Below are 22,711 nucleotides of genomic sequence, written 5' to 3'. Positions count from 1 at the left end.
TATATTCCATGCAGTTTACAACATATAAGTAAAAACTCATGGTATAACAGTGTATTCACATTGAATACAAGTATATTCCATGCAGTTTACATATAGAAGTAAAAACTCATGGTATAACAGTGTATTCACATTGAATACAAGTATATTTGATGCTGTTTACATATAGAAGTAAAAACTCATGGTATAACAGTGTATTCACATTGAATACAAGTATATTTGATGCTGTTTACATATAGAAGTAAAAACTCATGGTATAACAGTGTATTCACATTGAATACAAGTATATTCCATGCAGTTTACATATAGAAGTAAAAACTCATGGTATAACAGTGTATTCACATTGAATACAAGTATATTCCATGCAGTTTACATATAAGAAGTAAAAACTCATGGTATAACAGTGTATTCACATTGAATACAAGTATATTTGATGCTGTTTACATATAGAAGTAAAAACTCATGGTATAACAGTGTATTCACATTGAATACAAGTATATTCCATGCAGTTTACATATAGAAGTAAAAACTCATGGTATAACAGTGTATTCACATTGAATACAAGTATATTCCATGCGAGTTTACATATAGAAGTAAAAACTCATGGTATAACAGTGTATTCACATTGAATACAAGTATATTTGATGCTGTTTACATATAGAAGTAAAAACTCATGGTATAACAGTGTATTCACATTGAATACAAGTATATTCCATGCAGTTTACATATAGAAGTAAAAACTCATGGTATAACAGTGTATTCACATTGAATACAAGTATATTTCCATGCAGTTTACATATAGAAGTAAAAACTCATGGTATAACAGTGTATTCACATTGAATACAAGTATATTTGATGCTGTTTACATATAGAAGTAAAAACTCATGGTATAACAGTGTATTCACATTGAATACAAGTATATTCCATGCAGTTTACATATAGAAGTAAAAACTCATGGTATAACAGTGTATTCACATTGAATACAAGTATATTCCATGCAGTTTACATATAGAAGTAAAAACTTATGGTATAACAGTGTATTCACATTGAATACAAGTATATTCCATGCAGTTTACATATAGAAGTAAAACTCATGGTATAACAGTGTATTCACATTGAATACAAGTATATTTAGAAATTGCTCGAGGCCGCTTGCGGCCGTGGAGCAATTGGAATTGTTGATAATTTAAGAATGCGACGTTTTAACTGTGTTGACCTTGTATTTTCAGCTAATTACCAAGCAAAAACAAAAGAAAAACAAAAGAAAAACAAAGGAACATCGCTCCCTTCCCTTCCTTGGGTAGCGCCTGGGCCTCAGACTTTTTAGCCGAAGCTGTTCCATCCTCTCCTGGAGCCCCCTCGAAAATGACTCCTGTGGTGAGGAAAAATTGTGTTAGTAGGCTGCGGGATAGGGTGGGGTTTTAACCAGTTAAAACGTCGCATTCTTAAATTATCAACGATTCCAATTGCTCCACGGCCGCAAGCGGCCTCGAGCAATTTCTAATTGTCAATAATTAGAAATGCTCCGTTCTAACTGTGACTTAGACGCACAACTTCAGTCATTGGTCACTGATAAGACCACGTCTACGACCGATTCTGAGTTAGAGACACGCTTATAGAAGCGGGAAAAAACGGATTCAGTAGACCAATTGCCCGTTTTAAGAATGGTTTCAACCGAAAGACCCTTATTAAAGGCCTTAGATGACGCCGCTCCACGAGTTGAGTGTGCTGAAAATGTAGATACGTCGACTCCAGCCTCCTTTAGGAGAGATTTAATCCATCTTGCCACTGTTGAGGCTCCAATTGGTTTAAATGGCTTTCGCGAAGCGATAAGGAGTCCGTCACCGAAACGGCCGTCTACCAGGCCGTCTGTTGCCTGGATATAGTCTTTCATGCACGTCACCGGGCATAAACGGGGGTCACCTGTAAATTTCTCGACTCTTACCACTGGCAAGGCTCCACTGCGCTGCGATTTACGCAGCTTCGATAGAGAGAAGGTGGATCCCCACTCGCTAAACTGGACCGAGTTCCTAGAAATTGAGGCTAGCTCGGAGACCCGGGCGAAGGTTGACAACGATAAAAGAAATACGAGTTTCTTAGAGAGGTCCAGCAAGGAGAGGTTTGCATTATCCCCAAGATCACTGACAAATTTAAGCGCACCATCGACGTTCCAGGTGGCTACGTAGCGCGGCTTAGGAGGCTTATTTAAAAAAATACCTTTCATTAGACGAATTATGAGGGGGTGGCTACCGACTCCTTTCCCATTAATTTGCTCCAAAGTGACTGAAAGCATTGACCTTAAGATATTCACTGAACTGTAAGATTTACCCTTCAGGAAGGCCTCCGACAAGAATTGCAGAATCGAATTCAAATCATTCGACAAGGGATCCGAATGTTTTTGACGGCACCAATCACCCCATAATGCCCATCCGGCTTCGTAAGCAGCTGATGTGGACTGACGGTTTCCATCCAGCAGAAGTTGCGCCACTTCTTCCGAAAGGCCTTGCTCTCGGAAGCGTTTCCCGAGAGTCTCCAGGCGACTAAGATGAGGGATCTCGACTTGATCTGCGGATGTGTCTCGCCTGTGGCCGATGTCAACTGGCGATCGGTTGGAGGCAGAATTACCGGGATGTCGCTTGTGAGCTCCAGGGCAAGAGGGAACCATACTTGGCTCGGCCAGTAGGGCGTCACTAGCACCAGATCCGCTAGCTCCCTTTTGACTTTGGAAATACAACGAAGAATTAGGCTAAATGGAGGAAAGGCGTAAGCCCACAGGTTCTTCCAGCTGAATGTGAAAGCGTTCACCGCCCATGCCCCGGGCTGCGGCTGCCAACTAGCGAATTTAACCAACTGTGAACTCCATGCGGCAGCAAATAAGTCGACCTCCATCTTCCAGCGTGAATTGATTTGGTGGAAACTTATTGCCGAAAGCTTCCAATCACTCTGGTCTAGAAAAACCCTGGACTGATAATCTGCCACCATGTTACGGCTGCCGGCTAAGTGAACCGCTGTCAACGAAAGGTGCCTTGGCTCACACCATTCTACAATGGATTTCGCCGTTGCCGAAAGGCTTCTAGACCATGTACCTCCACACCTGTTAATATAAGCTACCGCTGTACTATTGTCCGAATAGATTAAAACAGATACTCCAGATGCGCGAGCCGTAAAGCATTGCAGGGCATAGAGCGCGGCAATTAGCTCGAGATGATTAATGTGGAGGGTTTTTTCCTCCAAAGTCCAAGGGCCCTGAGCCGTAGATTTGTCGCAAACCGCTCCCCAACCTATTAAGGACGCATCCGCAAATATCGTAATGTCCGCGAATTCCCCCGAGCTCAGCCTAATTGGTTTCCCATTAACCTTTAAAAGGTTGTCTCGCCACCAGGCCAAATCTGATTTAGACTCGATGTCTAAAGGTATCTTAGCGCTGGGGTCGGAAAGGCGCGACTCGACTAAGAAACGATGCTGAAGACTCCTATAATGCGCTTGAGCGAACGGGACGGCTGAAATCGCCCATGAAAAGTTCCCAATCAAGGAGCTTAGGTCCCACAACGAGGCTTTGCCTAGGGACAACATCTTCCGACAAGAACCAACCATTTGTTTTACCTTGTCCTTCTTGAGGGAAAGGGTCAGGGACCGAGAGTCTACCACCAAGCCCAAAAACTCTCTGGACTGCGACGGTACACCCGACGACTTGGCCCTGTTAATCACGAAGCCCACTGCTTCAAGGAGCTCCACCGTGAAAAGAAAATCTTTTTCAGCTTGAGATTTGCCTGAACTAATGATCAGAAAATCGTCCAAGTAGACGATCAGCTTAATTCCCTTTCCCCGCAAAAAGAAGAGCTACAGGCTTAAGCACTTTCGTAAACGCCCACGGGGCCGATGCTAGACCAAAAGGTAAGCAGGTGAACTGAAAAATTTGGCCTTCAAACAAAATTTGCAAAAAAGGTTGATGGTGGGCGTTCACGGGGATAGAAAAATAGGCATCCTTCAAATCTATTTTGGTGAACCATTCCCCCCCAAAGATAAGTTCTTTCAAGTTAGAGATGCCTTCCATTCTAAATTTTCTGTAGACCAAAAACTGGTTTAAATGCTTTAGGTTTGCAATGGGACGCAAGCCGCCACTTGATTTCGAGATCACAAAAAACCCACTTACGAAGCCGCGATTCGCCTTGTCCACCTTAACTATGGCCCCCTTCCCCAACATTTCCAATAACTCTTTCCTACAAACTTCGAGTTGGCCGGGATCCATTAAAGGCGAAAAAGGTATTCCCGGAGCCCTTGGCTCCTCCTTAAAGTCCAAGGAAAGGCCATACTTCACTGTGTCTAAGACCCATGGGTCCTTAGTTAAGGACTGCCACATAGGCAGGAAAAATTTCACTCGTCCGGCAAAATAAACGTTTTCCCGCAAGTGGGAACAAGGAAGTAGATTAATTGGGCTGTACCTGCCGCGCTGGTTGTCGATGGGTCCACTACCCGGGTAGATTCCACTTCTGCCACTCGAATGGAATCTGCCGTTGACGCGCCCGCCAAAAGCCGTCCGGCCACGATTGAAGTTACTTGGGGCCCGAATACTATGACCACCGGAACGGCTCATACTTCTCAAATTCTCTTCTTCGCGCGCCGTTCTCACCATCGAACGGAGGAAATGACGGCCAAATAGGTCCCCGCCTTCCCTCACTGAGAACCGGTCTTTCTCCTCCAAGAGGGAGACAAACCGGCCGTCCGTTTGTCTCAAAACATTGAGTCTTCGTCTCTTCGTTACCTCCGAGAAGGCGTTTCCCACCAGACTTAAGGCAGTGCTAGCTGCCCGTTTCAGGCTGCGACTGGCACCTAGGCGATCCAGCTCACTCTTTAAATGAAGGAGGGGACGTATGCCATCCATTATCTTTAGCTGAATTTCAGTCAGCGATTTCTCCATTGGGTCGTTTAGCCTGGTGGTCTGAGAACGCGCGTTATTCCCATTTCGAACCGCGACCAGTCGCCTCTTCATCGAAGAGTCTAGCGATGGGGCTTTCAGCTGGAAGGAGCTACTCCCAAATTTTGGCTCGTAACGCTCTCTCAGGGCTCTTGAGTCTGATGAACTGGCACCACACGCTAAAAGCTTCCGCAGCCGTTTCGTTGACTTCCTGTCGACTGAAAATTCGACGTGAAAAGAATCGTCAGGCTGCCCATGCCGCACCCGGCCGGGTGACCGAAAATCGCGGGAAAAGGAGCGGCTACCACGGGCGATGGGCGAACTGGAGCGATCTCGACGCGCCGAATGTGACCGGCTTCTACGTGAAGGGCGTGAGTGGCCCCTTCGTACTGAGCGAGAGCGGCTTCTACGCGCCGAGCGTGAGCGGCTTCTACGTGCCGAGCGTGAGCGGCTCCTACGCACCGAGCGTGAGCGGCTTCTACGCAATAGATGGGCTCGATCACCACGTGGGGCTGGTGAAGACGAGCGTGGTACCCGGAGGGGCAGATCCAAAGCTGACAAAGACGGGCTGCGAGAAACCCGCGATCCTGAAACGCCTAAGGAACTATCACTTACACTGCTTGAAGAGCTTGGACTAGCCATGACTGCACTTGGTAAGAGCTTAAAAAAGTCTGAGGCCCAGGCACTACCCAAGGAAGGGAAGGGAGCGATGTTCCTTTGTTTTTCTTTTGTTTTTCTTTTGTTTTTGCTTGGTAATTAGCTGAAAATACAAGGTCAACACAGTTAGAACGGAGCATTTCTAATTATTGACAATTGATGCTGTTTACATATAGAAGTAAAAACTCATGCTATAACAGTGTATTCACATTGAATACAAGTATATTTGATGCTGTTTACATATAGAAGTAAAAACTCATGGTATAACAGTGTATTCACATTGAATACAAATATATTCCATGCAGTTTAACATATAGAAGTAAAAACTCATGGTATAACAGTGTATTCACATTGAATACAAGTATATTCGATGCTCTTTACATATAGAAGTAAAAACTCATGGTATAACAGTGTATTCACATTAAATACAAGTATATTCGATACTGTTTACATATAGAAGTAAAAACTCATGGTATAACAGTGTATTCACATTGAATACAAGTATATTCCATGCAGTTTACATATAGAAGTAAAAACTCATGGTATAACAGTGTATTCACATTGAATACAAGTATATTCCATGCAGTTTACATATAGAAGTAAAAACTCATGGTATAACAGTGTATTCACATTGAATACAAGTATATTTGATGCTGTTTACATATAGAAGTAAAAACTCATGGTATAACAGTGTATTCACATTTAATACAAGTATATTGGATGCTGTTTACATATAGAAGTAAAAACTCATGGTATAACAGTGTATTCACATTGAATACAAGTATATTTGATGCTGTTTACATATAGAAGTAAAAACTCATGGTATAACAGTGTATTCACATTGCATACAAGTATATTCAATGCTGTTTACATATAGAAGTAAAAACTCATGGTATAACAGTGTATTCACATTGAATACAAGTATATTCAATGCTGTTTACATATAGAAGTAAAAACTCATGGTATAACAGTGTATTCACATTGAATACAAGTATATTCCATGCAGTTTACATATAGAAGTAAAAACTCATGGTATAACAGTGTATTCACATTGAATACAAGTATATTCCATGCAGTTTACATATAGAAGTAAAAACTCATGGTATAACAGTGTATTAACATTGAATACAAGTATATTCCATGCAGTTTACATATAGAAGTAAAAACTCATGGTATAACAGTGTATTCACATTGAATACAAGTATATTAGATGCTGTTTACATATAGAACTAAAAACTCATGGTATAACAGTGTATTCACATTGAATACAAGTATATTCCATGCAGTTTCCATATAGAAGTAAAAACTCATGGTATAACAGTGTATTCACATTGAATACAAGTATATTTGATGCTGTTAACATATAGAAGTAAAAACTCATGGTATAACAGTGTATTCACATTGAATACAAGTATATTTGATGCTGTTTACATATAGAAGTAAAAACTCATGGTATAACAGTGTATTAACATTGAATACAAGTATAGTTAATGCAGTTTACATATAGAAGTAAAAACTCATGGTATAACAGTGTATTCACATTGAATACAAGTATATTCCATGCAGTTTACATATAGAAGTAAAAACTCATGGTATAACAGTGTATTCACATTGAATACAAGTATATTTGATGCTGTTTACATATAGAAGTAAAAACTCATGGTATAACAGTGTATTCACATTGAATACAAATATATTCCATGCAGTTTACGTATAGAAGTAAAAACTCATGGTATAACAGTGTATTCACATTGAATACAAGTATATTTGATGCTGTTTACATATAGAAGTAAAAACTCATGGTATAACAGTGTATTCACATTAAATACAAGTATATTTGATACTGTTTACATATAGAAGTAAAAACTCATGGTATAACAGTGTATTCACATTGAATACAAGTATATTCCATGCAGTTTACATATAGAAGTAAAAACTCATGGTATAACAGTGTATTCACATTGAATACAAGTATATTCCATGCAGTTTACATATAGAAGTAAAAACTCATGGTATAACAGTGTATTCACATTGAATACAAGTATATTTGATGCTGTTTACATATAGAAGTAAAAACTCATGGTATAACAGTGTATTCACATTGAATACAAGTATATTCCATGCAGTTTACATATAGAAGTAAAAACTCATGGTATAACAGTGTATTCACATTGAATACAAGTATATTCAATGCTGTTTACATATAGAAGTAAAAACTCATGGTATAACAGTGTATTCACATTGAATACAAGTATATTTGATGCTGTTTACATATAGAAGTTAAAACTCATGGTATAACAGTGTATTAACATTGAATACAAGTATAGTTAATGCAGTTTACATATAGAAGTAAAAACTCATGGTATAACAGTGTATTCACATTGAATACAAGTATATTCCATGCAGTTTACATATAGAAGTAAAAACTCATGGTATAACAGTGTATTCACATTGAATACAAGTATATTTGATTCTGTTTACATATAGAAGTAAAAACTCATGGTATAACAGTGTATTCACATTGAATACAAATATATTCCATGCAGTTTACGTATAGAAGTAAAAACTCATGGTATAACAGTGTATTCACATTGAATACAAGTATATTTGATGCTCTTTACATATAGAAGTAAAAACTCATGGTATAACAGTGTATTCACATTAAATACAAGCATATTTGATACTGTTTACATATAGAAGTAAAAACTCATGGTATAACAGTGTATTCACATTGAATACAAGTATATTCCATGCAGTTTACATATAGAAGTAAAAACTCATGGTATAACAGTGTATTCACATTGAATACAAGTATATTCCATGCAGTTTACATATAGAAGTAAAAACTCATGGTATAACAGTGTATTCACATTGAATACAAGTATATTTGATGCTGTTTACATATAGAAGTAAAAACTCATGGTATAACAGTGTATTCACATTGAATACAAGTATATTCCATGCAGTTTACATATAGAAGTAAAAACTCATGGTATAACAGTGTATTCACATTGAATACAAGTATATTCAATGCTGTTTACATATAGAAGTAAAAACTCATGGTATAACAGTGTATTCACATTGAATACAAGTATATTTGATGCTGTTTACATATAGAAGTAAAAACTCATGGTATAACAGTGTATTCACATTTAATACAAGTATATTGGATGCTGTTTACATATAGAAGTAAAAACTCATGGTATAACAGTGTATTCACATTTAATACAAGTATATTTGATGCTGTTTACATATAGAAGTAAAAACTCATGGTATAACAGTGTATTCACATTGCATACAAGTATATTCAATGCTGTTTACATATAGAAGTAAAAACTCATGGTATAACAGTGTATTCACATTGAATACAAGTATATTCAATGCTGTTTACATATAGAAGTAAAAACTCATGGTATAACAGTGTATTCACATTGTAACGAGCCAACTGCATTATTTACGCTTTACAGAAGATGGCAAATCTGCACGGACATTGAGTGTACGCAAGGTGTACACAAAGGCAACGCCCACATGACCAAGTGACCGCGCGCCACCGCTATCTAAGCCACACCCAATGTGCCACTTGCAATTCTGTATAAAAGCCGTGTTATTCGCAACAATATTCAGAGTAGAGTAGTGCTATGCTTCTTGGTTTGATTGTATTGCTATTGTAGAAGTCTAATAAATACACGCCTGGCAAATCTTACAATTGGAGGTCCCAACGAGACTTGAAATTGAAATAAAAGATTCTGTCACCGGTATAAGAGACTTCGACACAGTAGACAATATAATTGAATCAGGAGGATAAAGTACTAATAATTTTTTTTTTCTTCTCTCTTTCTACTTGCGTCGGTCAACAAAATCCATCACGGTAAGCGAATACAGAAATCTTTTTTACCACACACTACTCTCAGGACCGACTCCATTTACCCAGACTTAACTAACGAAACTTCACCACCACTAAACCCAAATTTGAAAACCCATGATATAACAAATCCTGACTCTGAAATCAAAACCCCAAGAGCCGCATTTATTCTCAGCTGGAAAGAATTAGTTGAATTAGAATACAAGTATACTAAGGAAAAATCAAAAAATTATCAAACAACTTCAACAACAACCACGATAAAAGAATTGGAAGCTAGAAAAAAAGAGGCAAATACAGCGGCGCATAACGCCTTATACCAATTTGCGTACTCAATATTAAAAGAAACTTTAAATACGCCAGACGAAATCACTCACGAGACGATAAGTAAAACAACAAAAACTATAAGAGATCAGATTCAGTCACTCGGAGGAGAATTTAATAACGTAGACACTCTTTTACAACAGTTAAAAACTGTTAACGGTAAAGAGAAAGAATTCTTGATCAAAGTAAACACCGTTCTCCAAGAAGAAGCACTTACGCAACAAGTCGCAGAGAAAAAACGAACAGAAGAAATCCGTTTAGAAAACTTTAACTTACAAAAACAAATTGCAAAAAAGAAAAAGACCCCAATCAATCGACCGAAAAAATAATAGAAAGTAACGAATTCTTAAAGAATTCACTAGAAAAAACTTATCAACGAATCAGTGAATTAGAACAAATACTTCGAAAAAACGCAGAAAACGAAGAATATCTTAAAAAACTATTGAAAAAGAAGGAAGAAACCACAGCACACGTAGAAACCGAAGGTCAAGAAAATATAAACAAACTTCAAAACGAAAACAAGTTACTCCTAGAAAGTTATAATACCGTTAAAAAACACGAAAAGGCGCAGAAAGAAAGAAGCGACGAATTAGAAAAGGAGGTAAGAGAATTGAAAAACTCTCTGGAAACAACAAAGGGGAGAAAGAAGCTGTCTACACAAAGGGCAACTAGAATTAGCCGCAAGGAATAGAAACCTCGAAAGACAAATAAGAGATAAAGAAACACTCATTTCAACTCAGGAGAGCAAGATACAACGCCTTGAGGAACGTCTAGTGGAGTATAAGCAAAAAGAAGCTTTTTACATCGAAGCAGAAAGCGCAGACAATTCTAGAACAGAAGAACATACAGGAGAAGTTTCAAAACTAATAGAACAAATCAATGATCTAACATCACTAAGCGAAATAAACGACAAATCATTACATTTCGAATTAGATACCGAACACGTTTTAAAACAACAGCAAACTATTGAAACTCTAAAAAAACAACTAGAGTCCCAGAATAAAACAATAGAATTATTGCAGAAACAGAACGAACTTTTTAACAAAGAGAAACCAAATTTTAAAATCATGGGACTTGACCACGAAACTTCCGAGGAAGCTGAGACTTCGAGACACAACCCAATAGGAAAATCAACAGAAAAAACCCCTACCGCAGAAGAAATAGACATGATCAAAACCTTTACTCAGCCAATAGTAAAAGTATTGGGGGAACTATTCTCTCGAGAAGATAAAAAATCCATACCTCCATACAAAGGAAAAAGCACAGACAAAATGATAACGGAGTGGCTTAAAACAGCTGAGCACGTAGCAAGAAACAACAATTGGGACGACACCCAGAAATTACGTTTCTTTTCAGACAGACTTAAAGGTGAAGCTCTGGATTGGCACGAAGAATACGTATCGGAGCAAGGAGAAGAACTTGAATACGACGACTGGCGATCAGCAATCATAGCAAGATTCCAAGACGCCTATGATCTAGCCGCCTTAAAGAAAAAATTGTTGCAGCTAAAACAGAAACCGGAAGAAAACTGCAGAGCATTCGTGTCAAGACTTAACAACCTATACGACGGAATCGAAGGAAAAGAAGAAAAACTTGACCATAACAAGACAGTTGTGGAAGACCAGCTCTTCAGTAAAGTAAAAAGGATGCGGGATACCACCAAAATTAAAATTTTAATCCAAGGGATCTTACCAAAAATAAAAACGGAACTTTACCTACGAATGCCAGAAGATGCCAACGACTTCGATGCACTATGCAAACAACTGTTTATTTCGGAACAGATATTGCAAAACAAAGAAAACAATGACGACAAAGAAATAACAGCAGTCATTGCCGGCATTGCACACCATGGAAAACAACAGGATTTCGAAATAGAGAAATTAAGACAGAAAATTTTGGAGATGGAATGTGCTAATAAAAATGAAATATCACAGGAAAAAACTGCAGTCATAGCAGCAACTGACCAATACGAGCCCCGCAGATCACAATCACGGGAACACAATTCAAGACCACAGTATCCGAGAGTGCGATTTAACAATAATCAGCAAAACAGCCGCGAATCAAGCTACTCACGCAGCCGAGAACCAAGTTTTTCCAGAAGCAGAGAAGCCAGCCCATATAGAGAAAACTATAACGCCCAGAGGGGAAGGGAAAGTTTTCAAGACCCAACAACGCAACGCCAGACACCTTATTCATACGGGCCACATCAAAATGGCCAACGGCAATTAAACCAAAGACAATTTCAACGGCCTCAGAATAATTTGTATCAACCGCGAAGAAATATTTACCAACCCTCAAATTTTGGGAACCCTCAAAATCAGCCATGGCGTGAATCGACTGGTGATCAGTATCAACCACGAGGTCAACCTTTTCACAACACACAACCAGCGAAAAACAGTGACATTACGTGCTACAAGTGCAATAAAAAAGGACACATTGCAAGAGAATGTTGGACAGATATGGCACGTATCAACCGTCAACCACGACGTCAAATGTAGGAAACCACTCACTCTATAATTCTAATAGCATTAACCACTATCATGTAAAACCTAACTTTACGGCGGAAATACCTAAACTTATACGTATCCCAATTAGAATTTGTGAAAAAGAAACAAAAGCTTTAGTAGACACTGGTGCAGCAGCAAGTTTAATTTCATCTAGCTTTTATTTTAACATAAGTAATGAAAATTTAAAACAAATAATAAATAGCGATGATCCGATATTTAGGACAGTATCAGGACAAGAGCTAAAATCACTAGGCCAATATGAATTTAAAATAACAATAAATAAGAATCATTTCATTAACCACAACTTCTATGTAATGGAAAATCTTAATGAAAATTGTATCTTAGGATTAGATTTTTGGCTAGCAATAACGTAAAAATTAACACTAAAAATAAGCAGATCAGTTATGATCACTATGGAGTAGAACATAGTTTTTGCGAGTATATTGCCATTGTATAGCATAACTTTTTCCGAAGTGGGAATAAATATCCCACTAAGACCTTTATCCAATGTAGAAGAAGAGGAACTTCCATTAACTACAAAAGACTACATTAATTTAGAAGCTTTTAGTCAATTAGATTTATCAAGCCAGGAAAATAGAAAATTAGAAAAGAAGGACTTTAAAATACCCAATTTTCCTAATGAAGTAAAAACAAAAATTGAATGGTTGCTTAGTAAAAAACGAAAGATTGTTTGCAGATAAAGAATCAGACCTTGGGTTAGCTATTAATGTCAAACATTTCATTAATACGGGAGCTAGCGCACCAATTAATCAGCGTCTGCGTAGAACGCCTGAAACGCTAAAAAATACGGTAAAATCGAAGATTGATAATATGCTACAAAATAAAATAATAAGAGAAAGTCATAGTCCATTCTCAGCAGCAATCGTAATGGTTAACAAAAAAGATGGTGAAATGAGAATGTGCATTGACTATAGACAATTAAACAAAATAACAATTAAAGATAGATATCCCTTACCTAGAATAGATGATACCGTAGATGCATTGTGCGGTTCAAAGTATTTTTCAACACTGGATTTATTAAGCGGATACTGGCAAATAGAAATAGAAGAAAGCGATAAATATAAAACAGCCTTTATATGTGAATTTGGACAATATGAATTCAATCGTATGCCATTTGGATTGACAAATGCACCAAGCACTTTTCAAAGAGCAATGAATAACATCCTGAAAGATGTACTTTTTAAGTTTGCATTGGTTTATCTAGATGACATTATTGTTTTCAGTAGTTCAATTGACGAACATATAAAACATTTAGAAGAAGTTTTTAAATTGTTGACAAAAGCGGGTTTAAAACTAAAACGAAAAAAATGCGAATTCTTTCAAGAGAAGTTGGACTATTTAGGTTACATAGTATCAGAACAAGGCATAACACCAAATCTTAAAAAATTGGAATCAATTATTAATTACCCTGCACCTAAAAACACAAAAGAATTGAGTTCATTTTTGGGACTAGCAAGCTACTATCGAAAATTTATCAGAGCTTTCGCTGATAAAGCTCATCCATTGACAGAACTGACAAGGAAGTCAGTCGAATGGAAATGGGGGAGGAACAAAGGGACGCCTTTAATTGTATAAAGAACTGCCTCATATCTAGACCTATTCTGAGCTATCCCAATTTCACGCGCGAATTTATCATCTATACGGATGCATCAGGATACGGAATAGGAGCAGTCTTGGCACAAATACAATCTCCACCTCAATCAGCGGATTCAGCTGTGACCGACGAACAGGATCACAGTGAATCAGACGACCTAGAAGTCGTCATCGCGTATACTTCTAAACATCTGAACGACCGTGAAGCCAAATGGTCAACAACAGAGAAAGAAGCATATGCAATCATTCATGCTGTAGATGTATTCAGAACGTACTTATACGGCCGGAAGTTTACGGTATTCACTGATCATCGACCTTTAGAATGGTTGATGAGCAAATCCGAACCGGCAGGACGACTAGCAAGATGGGCATTGAAATTACAAGAATTTGACATCGTAATCGGATATCGACCTGGTAAGTCACACCAAAACGCCGACACTCTTAGTCGTATTCCAATATTACCCATTGCTAAAGTAGAATCGAAAACAGAATCCCAGGTTAATAATTTGGAGAAAGAATGGACTGAATTACAGCATGAAGATAACTATTGCCGAAGAATAATAGAGAACCTTAAAAAGATACAGAACGGCAATAAAAAGGAAATATAAATGGATATAAGTTAAATGAGAAACAAGAACTAATTGATAAATATGGAAGGATAGTAGTTCCCATTGTGAAAATAAGAGAAATCATGGAAGAAAATCATGATCACATATTAGCAGGACATTTAGGTATAACAAAAACTATAGCAAGACTACAAAGGCAATACTCTTGGCCTAATATGCGATCTGATGTCACGGCATACGTTAACAGTTGTTTAAAGTGTGCAAGACGAAAAGCATTTGGCACGAGTAGATGCATCCATTGACGAATTCGAAGAAATCCAGTTGGAACAGAGGACATCAGTGACAACAACCGTCAGTTCGCCAATTTTTGGCGGATTATTAAAACGAAACCATGGAAAAGGAAATATCATATGGGACATGATAGGATGGGGACTAATGAAACATGGTAAGTCACCCGATGAAAAATGTTTAACACACAATGGCATTAACAAACCAATAACACTCGAAGCATGCGATCCTAATTGGATCAAATGTCAAACAAGCCTTCAAAAATTATTAACAAGTAATGACCCCTTGGTGCAATCACAAACAACCGTGGCTAACTGTAGCGAAGCATCTAGCAAGGGCCAAGCCTTCGAATATTCCTCAGACTTCACGATAAGACCATTTAACACAAACAACTGCATTAAAGCGAACACAACGATGCTCATCCTGCACGAATGCTCAGATAAAAGTTCCATCTGGGGAACATTCGATCACACAGGACAATTAATGGCAAGTGATAGAACAGGACTTCATTCAGGCGCTTCGGACCGGAAATGCCTAACAAGACGGATCGACAAATTATCGTTGGGACACTGTCATGGAACAAGCCAGAAACAACATTTTAGCTTCGAGTACCGGAATCCACATCAACCTAGAACATTGACGGCAGCAGCAATAATATCTCTACATACGCAACACGCCTTATTTGGAAAAAATCTACCAATCTTGCCACCATTAAACCATCGTGATCCAAAGGAGATTAACTATAAAACAAACGCAACGGAAGGAATAACTAAAAATTCGACCATAACGACAAAGTCAGCAACATCCATGACTGCTACAACAGATAAATCAGTCATACCTTCCATTGCAGCCAAGGTAACAACAAGTGCGAAGACAGAAACAACAACAACATCGATTAGGCCGACTACAACCACAACAAAACCGACAACAACCTTCAGAACAACAACAACAAAATCAACTACTACCACAAAAAAACCGACAACAACCACAAAAAATCCGACCACAACCACACAAAAACCGACCACAACCACACAAAAACCAACCACTACCACACAAAAACCGACCACCATCATTCAAAAGCCAAATACTACCACACTAAAAACAACCACTACCACACAAATAACAGCCTCTACACCCAAATCAACTACAACATCAAAATCTACGACAATATCAACAGAAGCAGAGAAATTACCAACAATAACATCAACAACCGCATCATCAACATTAACTAGTACATCACTCAAAACGACTATCACGACACAGTCATCTACAACTACAGAAAAAGTTTTCACAGAAACCACAACGACAGACACAATAAAACCAAAATCTAACCAAGCTGAAATTATTTCGTCCACCGAGCCAACTATAAGCCTAAAATATCTTACACCAAGTCAAATAAGAGAACAGCCAAGCGAAACAACAACCACTGAAATAACAAAATCAAGGGATAACGAAGAAGAAGATATAGAAAAATTTGAGAGACAAAACAATACAACCCGAGATAAGTCAGAATTTCAAGACAAAAATTCAAATGATCAATTAAAGGCTTCAACACAACAAAAAGAAAATACAGCACACGAACTTGTAATAGATGACTATCGACCGCTAAATGACGCTAATACAAGTAACGGTCTACCAAAATCCACTGAGGAGCTAAGTGACTTGATAAAATACGAGCTTGGAAAAATGCACGAGCAATACAAAATCAGTATTGAAACTGAACACGACAATAAATTGGCAAAAGAAATTCGGGATGTTTACTGCCAGTTATCAAAGATAAAACGAACGCAAACCATAATCTTAGCCCAAACAAATGGATTGCTTGCAGCCGCCGCACTCGGACTTCCAATGTGTACAAGGATATATGGTTTTGGTCAAGCCATGACATTGCAACAATGCGACCCAAAAAGGATATCACTATCAGCGAAAGAGACCAAGTGTGGGTTCCAGCCATTTTTTGTTTACGGAAAAAACAACTGTACAATCGGACTCGACGGATGGTCTATTCATCCGTATTCGGAGTGCTTTTGGAAATCCCAATTGATAAACATCAACGGATATCCTCATACGTGGCAACATAACGCCACAGCAGGAGACTGGATTAAACAAGAGGCGACCATACATACTTCAAATCTGGATTTAATTGCAGAATTCGAAGAACTGCACTTAAACAGTTTCGACTATGGATTAAGGAACCATCCAGCTCATGGAACCATGGAAATGGAACAGCTAAACATCTTAAATGACCTGGTGGGACGAATTAATGAAGGAGAAGGCAAAGAGTTACCTGACATCCTAGTAACAGAAGAGCAGGACAATCAAATCGGGAACATGTTTTCCTGGTTTGACACATTAAAAATTATGGCTCTCTCAGCGATAGGATTCATCCTATTTCTCATCTGTCTAAGAATTTTTATTGCCTGTAATCCTATTCCACGGATTAAGGAAAGCTTCAGACGACGCAAGCAATCACGTAACGTGAGCGAAAGTGATGGTCAAGAAATGGATTCAATGATACCAGAACCCATCTACAGCGCTGGAGGAGCAAATGAAAAACCGTTCATTAGGGAATTTGCACCTTTAATGACGTTAGCAACAGAAACACCAAAAGAAACCCTTACGTCGATAAACACACCAAGTGCACCAAAGAAAGGAAAATTGTACCCTATCGAAGAATTAAAATGGGAAAACGAGCAAAACAAGGAATGTACAGGTAGCCACACGACCTGCAGCTATGTCGTTGGATACGGAATGGTGTGGGAGGATCTATGCAGATGTACTCCAGAAGACCATTTAAAACGCACAATTAACAAATAACGTTAAAAAAAAAAAAAAAAAAACAACCAAAAACAACCAAAAACAAAAAGAAACAAAGATGTAGTAAAGGATTTTATTTCCAATCCGTAATTAAAAAAAAAAAAAAAAAAAAAAAGCAACCAAAAAATCGTAGACGTAGAAAAGGATTTTATTTCAAATCAGTAGTTAAAACAAAAACAAAAACAAAAACAAAATACAAAACAAAACCATAGTGAAAAATAGAGTACACCGACGGAAAAGCAAATCAATCTTCCTCAGCGGAATCACTCAAATGATTCAAAACAGCCAATCGGACTTGGCGGTGCTCAAGTCGTATTTGGATATCGGCATACGTCAACTCCGGATAAAAATTGGAAACCGAAGCTGAAGGATGATAAATATCATCTCCGGATTCTGCCCACCACAAGAACCGTGCGTGCAGCAGTGGAAGAACATCGCGAAGTCGGGCGTAGCCAGGATATTCACTAAATTAAAAAAAAAAAAAAAAAAATTTTTTATAATAATAATAATAATAACTAAAAAGAAAATAGAACAAAAATAACAAAACAAGAAAAGAATCCCATCAAACAAGAAAAGGATAACACAAACGAAAAAGAAACGGACTTACTTGTAGTAAAAATCGTTACACCAAACCGGTTGCACCACGGATACGGGAGCAACGGGAAAGGATACACCACTCCGAACCGTGTTGAACAACTCATCGAACAACTGCACATCGGCAGTCGTAAAGCGACGAAATTCACAACACGGATTTTGGAAGATTAACGGGTGGAAAAGCGAAAAAGCCATTCTAATTTCAGCAAGATGCTGAGAAACGAAATCCAACGTATACATAATGACGGGAAATGGGGGATTCAAAAAAACAAACGGCAAAGACAGTCAAGCGACAACTGAAGAACAAAGAAGACGCTACACCAGACTACTTTGATCGCCTTGACGCAATCTTAATAAAAAAAAAAATATATAACAATAATAAAAAATAATAAAACAATAAAAGAGGGGGGGGGAAGAAATAACATTCCAAAGTCCATTTTACAAAAGAGAGAAATCGCGTACGAGACTGAAACTCCTTATAAGGAGGAGTCGTTAAAATCTAACATTTACATAAAAAGTTTTTGTTTGCAAAAAGGAGGGATCAATTAAAGAAAACATTCACATATACTGTAGAAAAACTTCTCAGACTAGACTCAGACAGTTAAAAGACAAAGGACATAAAAAAAAAAAAAAAAAAAAACATTGACATTCAAAGTAGATTTCTTTAGTAGATAATCGTAAGCAACCTTGAGCATGTTAAGGGGTAGGTACTCCAACTATATAACAGACAAACAAGCAAGAAAAAACTTTTAGTTGTATTACCAACCCTCCACGGAAAGATACATTTAAAAAAAAAAATGGACCCAACCAAGAAAAACGTAGAACTAACAAATGTTGACTGGAGTGATGAAATCTTGATGACTTGGATTGAAGAAGATACTCCGCAATTGGAAATAAGTGAAACGCTACCAACAGGAAACGACTGGGAAGACGAACTCTTAACTAATCTAATGGGTAATGAAGTTAAAAGTGATATACAAATTAGTGCGAACGCAAGTGAAAGTATGCAGATATCACGGAATATATGTATGGAAAAAGACGTAACAAGATACAGCAAAAGTGACAGTGATTGTGAATTTATGCAAAAGAAAAGATACAGCAATAGTGAAAGCGATTGTGAATTTATACAAGAGAAAAGTTCTATATCACCATCAGAAACGGAAGAAGAAGAAACATCATCGAGTAAAGTGGGTTACTACTACAGTAAAATAGAAAGTGACTTAGACCCATCGTCGTCAGACAGTGAAATGGCCGCCAACTGTAAGACAGTAAGTGTAATCAACAACGAAGAAGAACAGGAAACGTGGTCCTTACCAGTTCCCTTAATTACACAAACGGCCTACTGTAAAAACTGTATGATGAAAACATTCCCAGCTATGGACACGGAGATAACGCGAAGAAGAATCGTCGCCATAACGACGTTGATGAAAGGAGAATTCAACTACAATTTGCTGGAAGTATCAAGAGAAATGATCAGAAATCACCTACTAGAAGCAAGAGAAATTGGGAAAAACATAAAACAGATTCTGGACACTGTTTTCCCCAATGGAACAACATTATTACACGGGAGTGTGATAAAAGAAAGATACGATGTGACGGATATGTTCCTTCAATACGGAGCTGATAGCAATATTTACGAAGAGGGGATGACAATAGCACACCGAGCAGCAGCAGATAATAATGTCCATTTACTCCGTATTCTATCCCATCACGGTAATACATTCAACATCCAAAACAGCATGGGAGAGCCACCATTACTAGTGGCTATAGCTCTCAATAATATGGAATGTATTAAATATTTGTGGATGGATCGCATTATTGTACACCAAACGCTGGATGAAGAAACAGTGCTCCATTATGCTGCTAAATATAACAACAAATTCGTCGCGGAAGTATGTCCAGCGGAATTCATCAATAGAAGATCACGCACATCAAAGGAAACTGCATTACAAATAGCTGTAAGGCACAGGCATACAGATATTATAGAAATATTGTTACGTCGAGGAGCTCGAGATGATAACCTCAATGCGGACGGGAAGTATGCACAGGACTATATAGATGACGAAACTAGCATTCGAAATCTATTCCGAAAATTCCGAGTGATAAAAAGAAAAAACAAGTGTATCAACAGCCAGACATCATCTAAAAGAAAATAACACCCAATTATTTTAATAAGCGCAAAATGTTATCAATGCTATAATAGTTTAGACGCTTCTTATAACTATATATTTTTTTGGCGCAATTCACGTTGCCTTCCTAAGACCTGTAGTCTGCACACAAAGGTAAAATTGGAGGACCAATTTATCCTGCTGTACAGGGGGGGAGGAATGTAACGAGCCAACTGCATTATTTACGCTTTACAGAAGATGGCAAATCTGCACGGACATTGAGTGTACGCAAGGTGTACACAAAGGCAACGCCCACATGACCAAGTGACCGCGCGCCACCGCTATCTAAGCCACACCCAATGTGCCACTTGCAATTCTGTATAAAAGCCGTGTTATTCGCAACAATATTCAGAGTAGAGTAGTGCTATGCTTCTTGGTTTGATTGTATTGCTATTGTAGAAGTCTAATAAATACACGCCTGGCAAATCTTACAACATTGAATACAAGTATATTCCATGCAGTTTACATATAGAAGTAAAAACTCATGGTATAACAGTGTATTCACATTGAATACAAGTATATTCCATGCAGTTTACATATAGAAGTAAAAACTCATGGTATAACAGTGTATTCACATTGAATACAAGTATATTCCATGCAGTTTACATATAGAAGTAAAAACTCATGGTATAACAGTGTATTCACATTGAATACAAGTATATTTGATGCTGTTTACATATAGAAGTAAAAACTCATGGTATAACAGTGTATTCACATTGAATACAAGTATATTTGATGCTGTTTACATATAGAAGTAAAAACTCATGGTATAACAGTGTATTCACATTGAATACAAGTATATTTCATGCAGTTTACATATAGAAGTAAAAACTCATGGTATAACAGTGTATTCACATTGAATACAAGTATATTCCATGCAGTTTACATATAGAAGTAAAAACTCATGGTATAACAGTGTATTCACATTGAATACAAGTATATTTGATGCTGTTTACATATAGAAGTAAAAACTCATGGTATAACAGTGTATTCACATTGAATACAAGTATATTTGATGCACTGTTTACATATAGAAGTAAAAACTCATGGTATAACAGTGTATTCACATTGAATACAAGTATATTTGATGCAGTTTACATATAGAAGTAAAAACTCATGGTATAACAGTGTATTCACATTGAATACAAGTATATTCCATGCAGTTTACATATAGAAGTAAAAACTCATGGTATAACAGTGTATTCACATTGAATACAAGTATATTCCATGCAGTTTACATATAGAAGTAAAAACTCATGGTATAACAGTGTATTCACATTGAATACAAGTATATTCCATGCAGTTTACATATAGAAGTAAAAACTCATGGTATAACAGTGTATTCACATTGAATACAAGTATATTCCATGCAGTTTACATATAGAAGTAAAAACTCATGGTATAACAGTGTATTCACATTGAATACAAGTATATTTGATGCTGTTTACATATAGAAGTAAAAACTCATGGTATAACAGTGTATTCAAAACATTGAAACATATATTCAAAGTACATATAAGTAAAACTCATGGTATAACAGTGTATTCACATTGAATACAAGTATATTGCATGTTTACATATAGAAGTAAAAACTCATGGTATAACAGTCCGTATTCACATTGAATACAAGTATATTCCATGCAGTTTACATATAGAAGTAAAAACTCATGGTATAACAGTGTATTCACATTGAATACAAGTATATTTGATGCTGTTTACATATAGAAGTAAAAACTCATGGTATAACAGTGTATTCACATTGAATACAAGTATATTTCATGCAGTTTACATATAGAAGTAAAAACTCATGGTATAACAGTGTATTCACATTGAATACAAGTATATTCCATGCAGTTTACATATAGAAGTAAAAACTCATGGTATAACAGTGTATTCACATTGAATACAAGTATATTTGATGCTGTTTACATATAGAAGTAAAAACTCATGGTATAACAGTGTATTCACATTGAATACAAGTATATTTCATGCAGTTTACATATAGAAGTAAAAACTCATGGTATAACAGTGTATTCACATTGAATACAAGTATATTCCATGCAGTTTACATATAGAAGTAAAAACTCATGGTATAACAGTGTATTCACATTGAATACAAGTATATTCCATGCAGTTTACATATAGAAGTAAAAACTCATGGTATAACAGTGTATTCACATTGAATACAAGTATATTCCATGCAGTTTACATATAGAAGTAAAAACTCATGGTATAACAGTGTATTCACATTGAATACAAGTATATTCCATGCAGTTTACATATAGAAGTAAAAACTCATGGTATAACAGTGTATTCACATTGAATACAAGTATATTCCATGCAGTTTACATATAGAAGTAAAAACTCATGGTATAACAGTGTATTCACATTGAATACAAGTATAT

The 22,711-nt window shown here is 37.1% G+C and overlaps 2 protein-coding genes across 2 annotated transcripts; one reads left to right on the top strand and one right to left on the bottom strand.

Annotated features, from left to right (window-relative positions):
- Positions 1 to 1,204: 1,204 nt before the first annotated feature.
- LOC116924660 (serine/arginine repetitive matrix protein 2) lies at positions 1,205 to 5,645 on the bottom strand. The gene is made up of 2 exons (XM_032931190.2): positions 4,440 to 5,645; positions 1,205 to 2,717 (listed from the first exon to the last, which is right to left on the bottom strand). The coding sequence occupies exons 1-2, from the start codon at positions 5,552 to 5,554 to the stop codon at positions 1,553 to 1,555; spliced, it is 2,280 nt and encodes a 759-aa protein (XP_032787081.2). The 5' UTR covers positions 5,555 to 5,645; the 3' UTR covers positions 1,205 to 1,552.
- A 10,081-nt stretch (positions 5,646 to 15,726) lies between these two features.
- On the top strand, positions 15,727 to 17,544 carry LOC123468858 (the record flags this gene model as incomplete). Its single annotated transcript, XM_045168043.1, has 1 exon — positions 15,727 to 17,544. A coding segment is annotated over one exon (1,818 nt), but the record flags the coding sequence as incomplete, so codon positions are not given.
- Positions 17,545 to 22,711: the final 5,167 nt, after the last annotated feature.

Source organism: Daphnia magna, unplaced genomic scaffold (assembly GCF_020631705.1).
Source record: "Daphnia magna isolate NIES unplaced genomic scaffold, ASM2063170v1.1 Dm_contigs455, whole genome shotgun sequence".
In the NCBI taxonomy this organism is placed as follows: domain Eukaryota; kingdom Metazoa; phylum Arthropoda; class Branchiopoda; order Diplostraca; family Daphniidae; genus Daphnia; species Daphnia magna.
This window is presented reverse-complemented; position numbering and strand designations above follow the sequence as displayed.